At 50.7% G+C, this 17058-nt stretch overlaps 1 protein-coding gene across 3 annotated transcripts in view; it reads left to right on the top strand.

Annotated features, from left to right (window-relative positions):
• EDC3 (enhancer of mRNA decapping 3) overlaps positions 1-16636 on the top strand; it is a 61234-nt gene extending 44598 nt beyond the window's left edge. For all 3 annotated transcript variants that reach the window (XM_073877367.1, XM_025884220.2, XM_025884221.2), the window contains 3 exons: positions 9428-9581; positions 11544-11761; positions 14198-16636. In XM_073877367.1, the coding sequence (XP_073733468.1) occupies positions 9428-9581; positions 11544-11761; positions 14198-14532 (707 nt within the window). In that variant the 3' untranslated portion in view covers positions 14533-16636. The remainder of the gene's footprint in view (positions 1-9427; positions 9582-11543; positions 11762-14197) is intronic.
• Positions 16637-17058: the final 422 nt, after the last annotated feature.

The raw sequence follows: 17058 nt of genomic DNA, 5'->3' as shown, positions 1-17058 counted from the left end.
AGGAACAGCTTCACAAAGGGAGCAGGACAGAAGCCTTGAAGCATGGGCAGAATTTCACCAGGCAGAGAGAAAGAGGAGATGTGTGGGTAGGCTGGTAGGTGCTGGTGAATAGTGTGAGTAAAGGGCCGTGTGGGAGATTGGCCATCATCTGGTTTGGCCAGGAGGGAGAGTGTTTGTGTGGGGGAGTAGCAGGAATTAAATAAGCTTTGGACCACAGAGCCTTGTGTGCGTATGCTATCGTTGTCCTATGCCATAGGGAACAGCTGAAGGATTCTGAAAATGACATGATCCGAGTCTCTTTTAAGAAGACATAGTCTTTTTTTTTTTTTTTTTTTTTTAAGTTTCTATCCATTTGACAGAGAAAAAACACAAACGGGGAGTGGAAGGCTGAGGGAGAGGGAGAAGCAGGCTCCTTGCAGAGCAGGGAGCCCAATGCGGGGCTCGATCCCAGGACCCTGGGACCACAACCTGAGCCGAAGGCAGATGCTTAACCGACTAAGCCACCCAGGAGCTCCAGGAAGATTCAGTGTCTTCAGGAAGACTGGTCTCATGATAGATTTCAGGGTGGAATGAGAGGAGAGATACCAGAGTAGGGAGACTAGGTTCATACATAACTAATGTACCAGAGGTTTGGACCCCTGAATGGAAAGGAAGACAAAGGTGTGAGAGAAGTGATGAAGGGGAATTTGATGGTTGAAAGCAGGTGGAAAAGAGAGTGGAGGATTCAAAGGCATTGAACCTGTGGGGCAGGAAGAATGGCACTGAGAGTCTAGTTGTCGTTAGATTGCCTGTCTGTGGCGGGCCAAGTCTGCATGGTTTTGTGATTTCCCTCCTGCGGTGCTTTGTGGCTGAGCTTGGAGAAAGCAAATAGTAGAGTAACCACACTGAGAGAGAGGTCAGGGAGTTATTAAAAGCTTCAATGAGGAGGCTTCTGTAGAGTCAGAGAATGGAGTTATGTAGCCAAATGGGGGCTACTGAGCCTGTTGCCTTATCTGTAAAGTGGAATAAAATTGTCAATTAAATGAGATCATGTGGAATAGCTAGTACAATGCCCAGTTTATGATTGTTAGTCAGTTTTTTACTTCAAATATGAATTGCAAAGGCTGCCTCAGTAGGGTTATTTCAAAGCATCGAGATTTATAAAATTTATACTATGTGTGAGGCACCATTCTAGATCCTCTGGGTAAGTCATTGTCACCCCAGGGGCCTTACAGAGTAACTAAATGTTATAGAGTAATTTGTATTACTCTGTAATCAAATTATAGCAGGTTTGGAGGTGGCAGCAAGGGGATGGTGGGAGTCTGGTTCAGGAGAAGCAACATAATTATAATTACATCAGTGTCATAGTAGTGAAAGTTCACTGGATATTTACTATGTCACGGGGAACCATTCTAAGCACTTCATGTAGGTCACAATTTTCATGGTGCATCTGTGAGATTGCAGTGTTCTCCCCATTTTGTTATTATCCCCGTTTTGTTGGCATTAAGTGATCCAGTAAGACTTTGAAATCAGGAATGATTTTAAAGTGTCTCAAATTCTTCATTTCCTGAATGCTAATAAATTTTTCTTGGGTATATTAATTCAAGAACCCTTCCTATTGGGTAGAATTCTTTTTTTTTTTTTTAAGATTTTTATTCATTCATTTGCGGGAGAGACAGAGAACAAGCAGGGGGAGAGAGAGAGGGAGAAGCAGACTCCCTGCCGAGCAAGGAGCCCGATGTGGGACTCGATCCCAGGACCCTGGGATCATGACCTGAGCCGAAGGCAGACGCTCAACCATCTGAGCCACCCAGGCGCCCTGGGTAGAATTCTTACTTAACTTCCACCATTTGTTTTGGAATGGTGCCCTTCTGCCTTCTGCCCTCAAGTGTTTAGAAGCCCAGATGGGAGGCAGCAGGGTGCTGTTGGTGCAGACAGTGACTCTCTGTGGTTGTCCCATTTGCTTTGCTTGAAGGGTGTTCCTTTGCCTCCATACTATCTGTCTGCTGAGATTTGGGGAGCAGCAAGTATATGAGGAGGATGACCTGAAGTAGAGGTTTTTATTTGTTTGTTTTTTTAAAGATTTTATTTACTTGACAGAGACACAGCGAGAGAGGGAACACAAGCAGGGGGAGTGGGAGAGGGAGAAGCAGGCTTCCCGCTGAGCAGGGAGCCCGATGCGGGGCTCGATCCCAGGACCCTGGAACATGACCTGAGCCGAAGGCAGATGCTTAATGACTGAGCCACCCAGGTGCCCCTGAAGTAGAGTTACTGTTTACTGTCTTGAAAAAGGATCAAGTCCAAGTTTGAGTGACGCACTCTGGTCTGAGCTTCCCTTGAGTCCAGCACCACTTAAACATGCCCATTTCTCTTGGTAAAAGCAGTTCTCGTTCCTGCTCTGAAGGGGAGCTGCTGGTGAAGCCACAGTCGGTGTGTTCCTGCTGCTTTATGGCTTGTCTCTTTACTCTTCCCACCTTGGCTAGCTAAATCTTTGAACTTAAGTGAGGATGTGTCTTGCTCTCAGGACAAGCTTGACATTCACGTTTGAGGCTGGCAGTTGTCTTCCACAGCTAGTGTTCCATTTCTGCCTCTGAGCTCTGGCTGCCTTCTTTTACTTCTTGTCACCAAGAGTCCCTTAAGAAATATTCTGATGCTTTTAAGACCAGCAGTGTGCTTATCTCTTGAAGAACAGATAATCAGGAAGTCTGCTTTGGGTTTGTGTGTTCAACAGGAATTCAGGAAGAAATAAATCTTTGAGTTTAGAAGTGGCCATTGAAGAATTTTATCCTAAAGGTGGTGAGACCTCCTTCAGCGATTGTGCTCCTCAGAGCCACAGGGACACATCAGGAGGTAAATTCTAGGAGATGTTCTGGATCAGAACGCCTGCACTAACACACCTGTGCTGCAGCAGGTGCCACTATAACTTTTCATGGAACAGAGTTAATCTAGTTTCTGAAATGGTGTCTCTGCAGGCAGACTTTCTTGTCAGTGACTTGGTTGATTTTAGGAACCTCAGGTTCTAATCAGATCCTCCAGTGCCAGGAGTTGAGGGAGTAGTCAGCCCTTTAATGTGGTGTCCTTCAGAGTTTCTGGGCCTGGATAATCAGGTGGATACTTGTCATAGGCCTTGGCCTTTAGAGCCTTCTGAAGTCTGGGTCTGCCCACTACTCTAAGCCAGACTTCACATCAGCCTCGGGGCTCCAGCAGGGAATTTGCATCTGCACAGGTCATCCAGATTTCAGCTTGTGGAACTTTGTTCATGGTTCCTCCCCACTCCACCTGGAGTGCTCTCTCTCCCTCCTGTCCTGACTACAGTCCTGCCTGCCTTTCCAGGCATGGTTGAGAATTTGAACCTATCACCTGCAGCTCCTGGTTTGAGATTTTTTAATTTTTATTTATTTGTCAGAGAGAGAGAGAGAGCGCGCACAAGCAGGGGCAGCAGCAGAAGCAGAGGGAGAGGGAGAAGGAGAAGCAGGCTCCCTCCCAAGCAAGGAGCCTGATGCGGGACTCCATCCCAGGACCTGGGGATCATGACCCGAGCTGAAGGCAGACGCTTCACTGACTGAGCCACCCAGGCGTCCTGCAGCTCCTGGTTTGAAATCTGTACTTTACACGTGTGCTCAGGATAACAGTTTAGTTTCTGGTATTTGCACATGTATATTTTCTGTTTTCAGCTAGGCTGTAAAACTGTGGGAAACAGGGTTTGTTTTTGTGTTTTTTTACTTTACTCTCTTGTCTCCTGCCACTCCCCACCCTACCACTGGCTTGATGTGTTAGCTGGTCATCTTTGAAGGCACTTAACTCTCTTTTCTCCCCCCAACTTATTTACTTATTTATTTTTAAATACTTTAGCCTTCTTTTTTTCCCTTAACATTTTTATTTATTTATTTGAGAGAGAGAGGAAGAGAGTACAAGCGGTGGGGAGGGGCAGAAGGAGAGAGAAGCAGACTCCTTGCTGAGCAGGGAGCCCAACACTGGGCTCTATCCCAGGACCCTGAGATCATGACCTAGATCATGACTTGAGCCAAAAGCAGAAGCTTAACGGACTGAGCCACCCAGGTGCCCCCCCCCAAAAAAAACCTTTTTTATGTTGAAGACAATTTTACACTTTAAGTTGCTAGAATAGTATAATGAACATCATGCACTCTTCATTTAGATTCACCTATTAATATTTTGCCACATTTACTTTATATTAACACACAAGCGCATACCTGAACCACTTGAGATTTAGTCGCTATCATTACATTTCGTTACATTACCCCTACATACCTCCCGGTACATTCAGTAGGATGTTGATCTTAAAACCACACTGTAAGATTGCTCTCAGGAAACAGAGTTAACACAAAATATTATCTAATATACACTCCTTATCCACAGCTCTCCAGTTGTCCCAATCATGTCCTTTATAGCTGTATTTTTAGTCAACAGTTGTGCATTACATCATATGAGATGTAGTCGAGATACAGTTGTATCTCTTTTGTTTCCTTTAACCAGGAGAGTTCCCACAACTTTTGTCATCTCTTGTGATATTGACATTTATGAAGAGTCTAGGCCAGTTGATTTGCGGAATATCCCTTAGTTTTATTTACTGATTGTTCCTTTTTTTTTTTTTTAAGATTTATTTATTTGAGAGAGGAAGCGAGAGCACACATGGAGAGGGAGAGGAAGAAGCAGACTCCCTGCTGAGCAGGGAGCCCGATGGGGGACTTGATCCCAGGACTCTGGGACATGACCCTAGCCAAAGGCAGACACTTAACCAGCTGAGCCACCCAGGTGCCCCGATTGTTCCTTTTGATTCATGTGATTTATGTTCCACGTGATTCATGTTAAACCTTTTCCCCACGATTTTGGTATCACATCGTAAGAATATACAGTGTCAGTTTGTCTCACCTTTGGGGCTGAGTTAATCAGTTGGTGAGGTATCGTCCACCGAGTTTCTTCTTTGTAAAGATACTTCTCCCCTTCATAATTAATAAGCCATCTTGTCAGGAGGTCCTTTACCTCTTGAGTCCAAAGCTTGTTTCAGTGGAGCTTTAACCTGAAGGAATGAGGTCCAGGGTGGACAGGGGGTTTGTCTAGTTGTTGTAAGTGGGGGAAGGAAAAGGTGGGGAAAGAATCTGAAACACCTCACCCACACTTACCTTTGGTTACAGCTGGGCTCTTACCCAGCTGCAGAATGGAACTCGCTGAGGCAGTTTTATAGGTCTCCTTCCCATTCTTCCATTAATTCCACACATATTTATGTAGACCGACCAGGCCCTGTGCTGACACTGAAGGCACCGTGAAGAACAGGCTAGCACAGTGAACCAGACAGACACGGTCACTGCCTTCATGGAGCTTGCAGTCTGGCAAAATGGATAGTCCAAAATGAAAACAGTTATTTACAAGTTGTGTTCAGTACAGTGAAGAAAATAAGCAGCCTGCTGAGACTGAGGGATATTTAAGAGGGGAAGGAGACAAATGAGGGACTTCTTTAAGAAAAATGAGGGACCAGCTATGAGTGTGGGTAGAACATTGGAAGAGAGAAAAGAGTCCCAGGAGAGGGGACATGCTTCCTGAGGCCAGAAGGGACTTGGAATATGTTTAGGAATCAGAAGGCAGCCAAGGTGCCTTGGAGCGTGGTGGGAGTTGGGGTCCAAGGTAAAGGGGGTGAAGTAAACAGGGGCCAGATCACGGAGGCCTTGTGGGCCCTAATGAAGAGTATTGAGTATTTAGGCTTCTTGTAGCTAATCCTTCTTTCAGAGATACAGGTGACACCAAATTTCATTTTATGTAGCTTTCTTGTAAATCTACAGGGGCTGTCTTGTACAGTGTGGGTCTGAGGGTATGAATTTACTGGTTTATACTCCTGAAAAGAATCCGTGTGTTTAGCTATAGAGAACATACTGCTGGTTACCAGAGGGGAGGTGTGGGCGGTGTGGGTGACATAGGTGATGGGGATTAAGGAGTACACTTGCTGTGATGAGCACTGGGTAATTAAAGTAAGAACTTAAAAAACCAAACCAAACCAGTGTGATATCCCCCCACAGTTGTGTGACCCCCACAGAATGGAATCAGAATTCATAGTCCTGGAGAAATCCCATGCCCTCAGTGAGGCATGGAGCCTTCAATGAGCTGTGTTCCTCATTGGTAACACATGGGGCGCACACAGCCTTTCTAACTAAAGGGCCATGTCAGTGTGAGGATTGAGTTTAGATCGGAGCTGACACTTTGTTGTGGGAGTCTTGTCACACAACCAAAAGGCTGGGAGGTTTGAAGGTCAGGGAGGGATGTACACGCAGAAGCTGCTGGAGAAGGTTTGGACATGGTGCTTGAGGGTGTGAGAACGAGGCGGAGGCCTTAAGTCGTATGTACTGGAAGGAGCCTGTGGAAGGGAGAGAGACCTGAAGAAGGGGAGGCCGCAGCAGGCACTGTGGTGGCTGGCCTGTGAGGTTGCAGGGCCCCAGCCTCATGCTGTGGAGTGAGCTGTTTGGGAGGAGTCTTGTCTCCCAGCCTCTGTACAGAGTGTGCTTAAGCTGTTTTCCTGGATACCCTAAGGTTAATCAGATCCTAAGATGTGCTCTGCTTGTCACGAACTGGCTGTAATTATATCTCCCTTTCTTGTTTCACCGACAGCTGTAAAATACATAGTGAGAGAAACCCTACCAATGGATTTTATTGCCTTGGTTCCAGAACAATGAAGATCCACCTGCCAGCCCAAACATAATTAGGCTTGGCTCATGTTCAGGCTTTGGCAATGTTATTGTTTGCCATTTACACGCTATGTTCTTGGTTCCCTTCCTTTGGAGTTTGTTTTATTCCCTCTGCCTGTTTCTGATAAGCCAGTCTGACTGGTGGTGGGACTTTACGTGTAAATGTTGAAAAGGAACATTTTGTGGTGCTTGCACGTCCCTTTCAGGGAAACGGTGTAGGGTACCGCAGAGTCCTAGGCCCTGTAACTGGCAGACTGAGGAGGAAGGACCCCGGCCTTGTCTTGCCCTAGGCTACAAAGTGTGCCAGCTCATCAGCAGCGCTCCCCAGCATCAGAGAGCTCCCCGCTGGAGCAGCCAGCCAGCCGGGGTGTGGGCTCTGCTCTCCCCTCCCTGTACTGTGAGTTTTGTACCTTTCAGGACTGTGAGGAGAAAACGCTCAGCCTGCCTCCAGAGAGCCCTCGGGATGGGAGAGGGAGGTGCCTGCGCCTACAGCACAAGATGTAGACCCACAGGATGCTTGACTTGTAGGGTGACATGCTCAGGACCCCCTACCTTGACCCGTTTCAGATTCACCAGAAAGCAGATAAACGGGTGAAGAAATGCACAGGTCAAAGGAAAGCTCTCTTTTGTGTGACTTTGCAGGTAAAGAGGGTGTTTGAAGTAGGCATGACTTGTCTGACAGGTTTAAGGTGGTTAGTGGCTTAGGACTCCTGAGAATTCCTTTGGCCTTTTCATACTGCTATCAATGATTCCTAATTAGTTCTGATAATATGTGCGTGCCTGGAGCAGGCCATAAAAATGGCTGTTTTAATCAGCTGTTGACATGCAAGGTCAGGCTGCAGCCTCCAGCATTGGAACTTAGGACTGACATTTCGGAAAGAGAGAAGAGACCATCCATGTTCCTGATGGCACTGTTTGTGCCAAGGCCGGGATAGGACTCAGGCAGGTAGAAGGCTTCAGTTAACCAACAGGATAGCATTAATTTTGATGTGTAGACATCTCTTATTGTCATTACTACATTAAGTTACTATTTTGCCTTCCTTTGACAGGATATATACCTTGGTGCTTTGGCTTCAGTCTTTGTGCTTGGATTCCTGTTGTTCAAATGTACTGCCATAGCCTCGTTCTGTGTGGTTTTAAGAGTCTGTGGAGGCAGGGCTGGATATTTGATAGAACTTCAAGAAATTATTTCTGAAATGATCAGGGAGGAAGACAAGTTTTTCTAGACAGGGCTTTGCAACCAATAGGATAAGATGATGAACTTCCTGAAAACTTCTACCATAGAGTTAGGCCAGACCAGAAATAGCACTATGTTTGAGTACTTGATGAGGACTCACCTCTGTTGATAAATGTAGCTGAAGCAAGTTGAGGAGATGGGGGCCAAAGAAGTAAAGGGTTTATTTCCCTGCTTTTAGGAGTTTACAGTCCAGTATAGATGAAGACACAGGCTCTGAAAAGGCATCTGATCCAGCCAGACAAAACTAGTTACATGCAGTCCCACGATGACTTGCTAATTGGAATCTGTGTGCGTTGGTCTGTCAGCCAGTGAGGCCAAATGGGGCTCTTTGGCAAAGGTCTGCTCCCTTGGGGCCAGGCCAATGGCTTCTAGTATTTGTCAGATGGCATTGGTTGTCAAGACGAGCTGCTCATCACAGATCACAGTTTTTTACTTTGGTGTTTCTTTCCTGTCCTGGTTTTCTGGGCCCTGAAATGCACCTCGTATGTTGGTGCTAATGCAGGTAAGACTCAAGTGTCTCAGCTGCTGCAGACTTTGGCCTTATAAACCAAGTATTTTCCATGCTGTACTTTGAGTGATTCTCCCCAACCTTTATAGAGTTCCTTTTTTTTATGGCAAATGTTCAAGATTCTTCTGAGTAGGTTGCTTTCCATGTACTCTTGCCCTGAGGTTTGAGCATTAGGTTACATTCGCCCCAAATGTTGGGAGAAAAATGACAAATTATTTGAAAAAACAAGTTGCTCATTAAATTTCTTAAGCAAAGAGGAAGGGCTAAGGAGGAGGAGGAGGAGGAAGTGGGGAGCGGATGGGATGGGCAAGTCATCCAGCTGGGACCTGGGACGGCACGGTGGGGGCAGAGGGCCTAGAGGCTTGGCACCTGTTCCACTTGTGGGGAAGGAGGAGTCTGCTCGCGAGGACAGTCCCACTGCCAGGGGTGCCATTCCCCCCACTCGGAAAAAAGCCTGTTCTTTTCTGACGTGGCGCACAGGCTGCTGTTTGCAGGCTATGCCAGCCTTTCCCTGTAATAACCCGAGCAATCCAGGTAGCTTTGGCTTCTATGGTCTGAAGCTGAACTGTTACGAGGGGGGCGCCTGGGTGGCTCAGTCGGTTATCGGCTCAGGTCGTGATCCCAGGGACCTGGGATGGAGCCCTGCATCGGGCTCCCTGCTCCGCAGGGAGTCTGCTCATCTCTCTCCTTCTGCCCCTCCCCCCGCTCCTGCTCGTGGGTGCCTGCATGCATGCGCTCTCTCTCTCTCAAATAAAATCTTAAAGAATCAAGTGCTAAGACAGCTTAAGCTTGCCCCTGCTCTTTGGGACTGGGCGCAAGTTGTTAATTCCCCACCCGCTACTCTGGGGGCCTCCATGGTACACCTCCGTCCCACATTAGGCCGACAGGCCAGGGGAGGGCCAGTCTCAGAGTCTTGGCTTTCACAGAATCCTGGCTCAAGTACAAACATTTGTGGATCTGGTTTCCTGTAATCACTTTCCCTTTCTCTCTTCACCTCCTTTTGAACTGCAGACTCTGGCCTGGTTGTCCCAAGTGTTTCCTATGAACTGCATAAAAAGCTGTTGTCTGTGGCTGAGAAGCACGGGTTGACTCTGGAGCGGAGACTGGAGATGACAGGAGTGTGCGCCAGCCAGATGGCCCTGACCCTGCTCGGAGGACCCAACAGGTAAACGCCTCCGGACTGGCGGGGGCTACGCGTGGGGAGGTGCTGCTCTGCTGGAGGAGTTTGTCAGTGTGCGTCCCTCTGTGAAGTCCCTTTCCTGGGTGCTCTGAGGGTTTTGTTTGCCCCTCTTGCCCACCTCCCGGAAGTCCTCATTATTGTCTCAGCAAGCCGCCCTTTGACCCTTTCTTTCCTGATAACAGCTGGCTTTGACACTCCTGGCTACCAGAGGCCTCCCTTCTAAGAGCCTTCAGAGACTCAGCCTTTGGCACTTGTCCTTCACTCAGAGATCAACCCCGAGTTCCATACCTGAGAACTTCTAGAACCACCCAGTGGGAGAGCTGGAGTTTGGTGCCTTCCTACCTGCCCTCTGGGCCCATATGTCAAAAGCAGTGCTTAATTTTATTTGTGGTCATTTACTGATATCATGTGCCAGTCCTTGTGCTAGGACTAGGGACATGAGAATAAAATACTACACCTGCGCTCTGGAAGGCTAGTGAGGTCTCCAGAAAGCACATTGCGGCGGTAGAGGAAACAGAGGATCATCCGGGAAGCCGCAGTAGCATCCAAGCGAAGTCCTGCAGAGGAGGGGTTATTAACAGAGGCCAGCAGCAGGGCGAGGGGTCTGGGTCTGAGTAGCCTGTGCCGAAGGCGGATAGAACAGAGCCCGTGGTCGTGGCTGGGATCTGTGAAGTCATTCTCTGGAACTGGGAAGTAGGGCTTTGCAACAGCTTCGCAGTAGGGAGCTGAGCTGCCGACAGATTTCAGAAACAGCAGTGTGGGGGCAGGGTGTGAATGTCCTCACCCCGTCACATGGCCCTCTAGCCAGCTTCTTAGGGCTGGTTGTCCTTGGACCTGGCTTTTCTCGCTGCCTCTGACCTCTCAGAAGGGCCATCTCCTGCAGCTCCTTTGAGAAGGATCACCACAGCTAGTAATCTGCTTCATGTGTGTCCAGTACCATGCAGTTTAATCACTGTGCTTTCACAGCTGTGTTTAATTTGGTCCTGATGACTTCACCTTGAAGGTGAATAGTGGCCTGGTGTTTGAGGATGAGCAAGCTAAGGCTCAGAGAGCAGAAAGGCTTGCCCACGTTGGTGCTGCTGGTACGTAGTGGAGCCAGGTCTCCCATCCAGATGGGTCTGTTGCCAGGGTCTGGACCCTGCCCTCTGCTGTCAGCTATGTGATGCCAGGGTCTGCTTTGAGTCCTCCGATGGGGGATGCCTCTGTGAGAGGAAGCGTCTTCAGGAACAGACATGGGTAAGTCAGATGCCACAACTCAGGTGTCTCTGAAGGGAGAAGTGCTCATCATGTTTCCTTAACATGCAGATGTAGTGTGGGAAATGAATGGTTTGGTATATATGCAGAGTACATTGCTAAATTCCCCCAAATGTATTTGGAGCACAGGGGTTTCCTCTCTGGAACAGCATCTGTCATCTGCCTCCCTTTGGGAGACTAGTAAGTGACTGTCATTGCTAAGGAGGGACCTAAGCCCATTTCTTGCTGTCCATCTCCCCCTGCCTTCCGCTCCGGAGGCAGACCACACTGCCTGTGAGTTGGGAACAGCTCCAGAGTTAATCTTCCAAACTTCCTTACCTATGGCTCAGCTTTGGATGGCAGGATCTGGAAATGACTTCATCTCTTTGCTAATCAGAGTTTGGGCTTCGCAGGTCCCACGGAACAGTTACGTGTTTCTGGTCAGAGAGCAGTGTTCTGGCAACAGTGTTCTATGGAATGAGATCTGGGTGAACTGCCTATAGTGAGAGGACCCAGCAGATGAAGTGACACTGAGGTGTGGGACCGTGGGAATGCCACCTTGTAGTCCTGGAGTTGGGTGGCTTTTCACCCCCTCTGGGACCTGGGGCTGCCAAGAACTTGGAGAGCGACAGGTGCCGAGAGGCGCTCGTCTGGTTTAGGGCGTAGGGATTGGCAGGTCTGCAGCTGATAATGCTAGTTTACCTTCTGTTCCAGGTTGAATCCCAAAAATGTTCACCAGAGGCCCACAGTGGCCCTGCTGTGTGGCCCGCATGTGAAAGGGGCGCAGGGGATCAGCTGCGGAAGGCACCTGGCCAACCATGATGTCCACGTCATCCTCTTCCTGCCCAACTTTGTCAAGATGCTGGAGCCCATCACCAACGAGCTCTCTCTCTTCAGCAAGACCCAGGGCCAGCAAGTGTCTAACCTCAAAGGTGAGCACTTGCGTCCGGCTGGGCTAGGGCCTCGGCCTCCCCCCTCCTCACGTAGTTTGATGGTCTGATGCTGCCGCCCAGTGGCGACGGGTGGAACATCACGGATGCAAGGTGTCCTCTGCCTGTTAGGAGTCTTTGTACACGAAGGAAACACTTCGGGTGTGGACTTGCTTACTTCCCATCCCTTCGCTGTCCTCCCTCTCCCACTACTCAGATGGAGTGCTGGGGACCCACTTGTTCACTTTACAAACATTTATGGAACAGGTACTACTCCTGACACTGAGGATGTGGCAGTAGACTTTTTTTTTTTTTTTTTTAAATTCATGCTTCATTCTACTTAGGACAAAGAGACAAAGAAGTAACCTTTCTGTTAGGCCAGATGGTGGTGTTACGGAGATAAAGTAGGGAAGGGAGCTAGAGAGGGTTGGAGGGTTGCGTAGGGAGTAGCAGAATTAGACATTTCAGGGTCAGGTGTAAAGGGCCTGTGGATCACTGTAAGGGTTTGAACTTTTACCCTAGCTGAGATGGAGAGTCACTGGAGGAATAAGTAGCAGGAAGGTAGAATTCAGCTCAGATTCCAAATGATCCTCTAGCTGCTGTTGGGGAGTAGACTAGAAGTTTACAAAGAGAGGTGTTAAGAGGCTATCATGCAAAACCAGAAGGAGATGCTGGTGGCTGTGTGAAAGCCCCGATGATCTCAACCAGCTGGTGGTAGTGGGAGAGGAGGTAAAGGGGGGTTAGTTTCTAAGTTAGTTTTGGAGCTAGAGGCTGCAGACTGGATGTAAGGGATGTGACAGGGAAGGGTTAAGAACAACTGCAAAGTGTTTGGCCTGAGTGACCAGAAGGATGGAGATGGGAAGACTTGTGGGAGGAGGTTTGGGGAGGAAGGTGCCTGTTGGATATGCAGGTGGAAATGCTGACTGATACAGATGAGTCCGCAGGTAGGTGAAGGGGTCCAGCCTGGAGTGCCGAGTGTGTAGGTGGGAATGAGCCCTGACGAGCCTGGATAAGCTATCTTCTAGGAAGAGGTAGGGAAGTTGTTAAGTCTGAGTTCTTTGGTTACAAGTCAGGGAGTTGAGAGAGCAGCTCAGCAGACAGGGAGGGAGAAGGAAAAGCAGGAGAGCCTGGCACCTGGAAGGCAAGTGAAGACGGGGTGTGGTGCGGTCAGCTCTGCCAGCAAGCCGCTCTAGGTTAGGCTCAGATGAAGGTTGAGAATCAACCACTGGATCTTGCTGTGTGGAAGCCCCTGATGATTTCAACCAGAGCAATTTCAAGTGGGGTAGGGTGGAGGGGACAAAGTGATTGGAGTGGGTTCTAATGAGAGTGGGGGAGGAGGAGAAGAGAGAAGAAATACGAAGAAAGGGCCTTGCCAGGGGTCAGATGGCAAGTTGGGGCCAGACCCTGGGCCAGAAGCTCAGTCTCCTCTCAGGCCAGGCTCCTGTGTGCATGTGGAAAGTAAGACCCTGTTCTCACTCTTGAAAGTCTCCTGGCCCCGGGCAACATCCCCCCACCCCTTGTCCTGGTGGTCTGTTCTAAGTAAGGAAGCCCTGAGTCCCTAATTGAGAAATATCATTACTGTAGCCAGGGGGCGGGTCTGCTCTGGGTTCCCCCGCTTGAGATCTGTAACATGAAGCCTTGTTTTAGGCAATTCTTCCTCTGCCTACCTAAAAGCTTTCCAATTTCAACTCCAAGAGCCAAGTCTGAGGATGCTGACTTTGAATTTGGTCTGATTTCTCCTATTCTCAAATTATCCTCTTAGGCTGGTCAAGACTTACATGGTTGTTGAGACATCTCTTCTTAACGCTGTCCCTCCCAGAGGCTTGGTTTGAGCAGAGAAACTTTTTTAAGTGCCTGGAGAAGTGACCGGTTCCCTCCCTATCCCTAAGATTGGGCTGTAAGGAGACCCCATTTTCATGAGATGGGGTGGGGGCGCGGGGCGGGATGCAGCAAGACCAGGCTGGCTCCGGTTGGGTGAGGAGGCTAACTCAAGGCTCTGGCCTGCTTGCAGTTGTTGGGCCACTCCGCACATGGCCGTCAGCGCCCATTTCTGCTGGGCTCTGGGCAGGACTCCCTGGGAGGGCTGACTCGGCAGTCGGCTCCCCCTTCTCAGAGCTCATAATGTACTTAGGGTGTTAGTTGGATGTGCATCTGCTGCGCCCAGAGATGACCTGCACGGCCAGCAGCACGACACTTCGGCCTGGGGGCTCCACGAGGACAGTGGTCCATCGGGCTGACACGTCCTTAGTCTCTGGTACCCAGCCCAACCTTGGAAGTCCTGGGGCCTGGCCCAGCCTTGTTGCAACAACTGCAACAACTGTGGCGAGGCCTCGGAGTGGTGTCAGAACAAGACCCCCTTGGGGCCATCTGGGTTCTAGTCCCCACCTGGGCTGCTCTCTGCTTACAGCGATTCCCATGTGCCGCTCTTTCCACCCGCAGATCTGCCCTCTAGCCCCGTGGACCTGGTGATCAACTGCCTGGACTGCCCCGAGAATGCCTTCCTGCGGGACCAGCCTTGGTACAAGGCAGCGGTGGCCTGGGCCAACCGGAACCGGGCGCCGGTGCTCAGCATCGACCCGCCCGTGCATGAAGGCGAACAGGGTATCGACGCCAAGTGGTCGCTGGCTCTGGGCCTGCCTCTGCCGCTGGGGGAGCGTGCGGGCCGCATCTACCTGTGTGACATCGGCCTCCCCCAGCAGGTGTTCCAGGAGGTGGGCATCAGCTACCACTCACCCTTTGGCTGCAAGTTCGTCATTCCATTGCACTCTGCCTAGAGGGGCTCTGGGCTAGTTGGACCCTGCAGTCCCCTGCTGCTCCGGACACACTGAACTTGACAACGAACGCCTTAAGGATGTGAAGCTTCATGGACCTTGTTAAATTTTTTCGCTTTTGGATTTGTTTCTTCTGTGAGAGAACAGATCATATTTAAAAATGACCTGTCACCTGCCCATAGCCGAGGAAGGCTTTCCCACTGGGTGTCCTGGGTGGGTGGCAGGCTGAGTGGCTCTCAACATCTCTACACTTGGCCCCCTGCGTGGCTGGGTGGGGCTTTGTTTACAGACTTAGGCAGCTCACGGACCGAGTTTCAGGTTTACAGTCACTGGGGCCTGGGCCAGCACCTTGCGGGGTCGGGTGGGTCCTGTTTGGGGGCCTGTTCTTGCTCTGGCTCCGGGTCCTCTGCCCCCCGCCCCCGCTCCGGGCGGCCTTTCCCCTGATCATGTCGAACCGGCTGTGCTGCAGCTGCCGCCAGAGGGCAGACTTGCACTCCGTTCATTTTTGAGGGCTTTGGGGAGGCCTTCCCAGAGCCCCACCACAAGTTGATTTGGGGACTGTTGACCCTTTCTCCTGAGCTGATGCAAGTTTTATGCTGGGATTTTTTTCAAGGGTCCTTCTTCCTTTCCACTCCATCACTCTGAGACGCAGGGAAGGGGGTGGCATCAGGATGGTTTTACTGTATTGGGATTTTATACTGTTTCTCTGTTTTCAGCATAGGTAGTACGAGATTATGTTACTATAGAACCACAGTGCCCATCTTGCCAGCAGTGCCCCCAGCCCCATACCCTCTCTGGCTGGGGGCAGAGCCTTTGCCTAGTCTGGGGCCAGAGCCCTCAGGGTGCAGCTTTAATGTTCAGTATTGGGGAGGTCCCTGGGGGAGCCTGGTGCTGAGCCAGAAGAGGCTCCCTGGTGCTTCTGTCTTAGGCCACCACTACCCCGCTCCCATCTCCTTGCCTGCCTGTATACCCCCCTTTCTTATGCCCCCCCCGTCTCTTTTCCCTGAAACGGTCTTTTGCAGCTGTCGTCCCAGAGCAGGGCGCATGTCCCTCTCGTCTGGGCCCCACCCCAGTTCTTACAATGTCTGGGCATTGAACCCTTTATGGTTGTCCACTCTAGATGAGTACGCTTGGGGCCAGCGCCCTATCTCAAAAGATGCCAAAATGAGGCTAGTTCTAGATGAGCCAGCTGGCGGGGCTCAGCCATAGGAGCATACTGCTGCTCAGATCCTAAGGCAGGAAAGCCCTTGGACCTCATAGGCTTAGACCTTGGAGGCTGGTTTCAGAACAGGAGCCATGCCCTGGAGTCCCTGGCAGGGGCCAGGCCTTCAGGCTTACCTTCTGCTCTCTGCCCACCCGCTCTGCTTAGGGGGGTGAGTGGGAGGGCTCGCCAAGGATCACGGACACAGGGTCGGTCCTGCTACCATGGGCTTCGGGCTACTTAACGCTTTTCTTATAGGAACATAGCCAGGAGCAGATGAGGCAGGGCAGAGGGCTGGTCCCTCCTTCCCTCCCGTCCTCCCTCAAATGTTCAATTGTCTCCAGCAGTGGGAGGAGGCCAGAGATTGTGAGCCTTGTTGTGTGTACCCTCCCTGAGCCTCTGCTCACTCTCAGGGCCAAGAAGCTCCCAAGATAGAGCCCTCTCTCTAGGGGCAGGGTCACAGTCTGCGGAGCAGTGCTGGGTTATAGGCATTTTAGTAAGCAACCATTAAACGGTTTCTGGGTGCCTGCCTGTTCGTGCAGTAAGGTCCCCCGCTTGGGCACGGTGGAAGAGGAGCTTGAGGAGCCCTGGCTCAGCAGACTCTGATTGATCCGGTAAGTTGCAGTGGTGCTGCAGGGGGTGGGCCTTGTTGAGGGGCCACTGGGAGGTCGTGCCCAAGCCTGTCTTCTCCCTGTGGGTGGCTCTGGAGCCTCTTCCTGCCCTTAGCCTGGGCCTTCCCCGGGCCTGTTAAAGATCAGCATGATTCCTCTACCTTCAGCTCGTTTCAGAGGCATCCTGCCCGCCCCCCCAGTCCCCAGGGAGCCCCAGTCAGGTGGTCAGGACCATCACCCATGCAGCTCTTGGGGAACCAAAAACCAGCACTTAAAATAAAGCTGAATGACAAGAGTCCTGGGCTCTAGTAAATTGCTGTGCGGGCCGCAGTGAGGTGCCGCGCCCCCCCCCACCCCCAGCCCCAGGAGCCCAGCTTGGTTGGCTCACGGTCGCCAGCCTTCAGTTGGCCGCAGTTCTCGGGCACGTGCAGCCTGAAGTGGCAGTCGGTGATGGGGCCAGGAGAGGTGAAACTATATGCTGCCAGGCTAGGCCCGGTCGGCCCTTTGCCTTAGGTTCCGTGGGGCCTAGGGGAACCGGTGCCTTCCAGCAGGCCTGCCACCTCCGGGCTCTTCTCTGGGGCCCAGAGGGCCACCCGGCATCTATCTTGTCACTGGCTAGCCCTTCCGTGCCAGCCTAGTTCACACTTAGCTCTCCACAAGCTGAACTGCTAAGAAAGACTTTATTAATAAGGTAGGGGGAGGGGAAGGCAAGGAGCC

This window comes from Callorhinus ursinus, unplaced genomic scaffold (assembly GCF_003265705.2).
Source record: "Callorhinus ursinus isolate GAN/ISIS: 27379988/994484 unplaced genomic scaffold, GSC_fseal_2.0 scaffold25, whole genome shotgun sequence".
Classification (NCBI taxonomy): domain Eukaryota; kingdom Metazoa; phylum Chordata; class Mammalia; order Carnivora; family Otariidae; genus Callorhinus; species Callorhinus ursinus.
The sequence above is the reverse complement of the archived record's forward strand: the minus strand, read 5'-3'. Positions and strand labels throughout refer to the sequence as shown.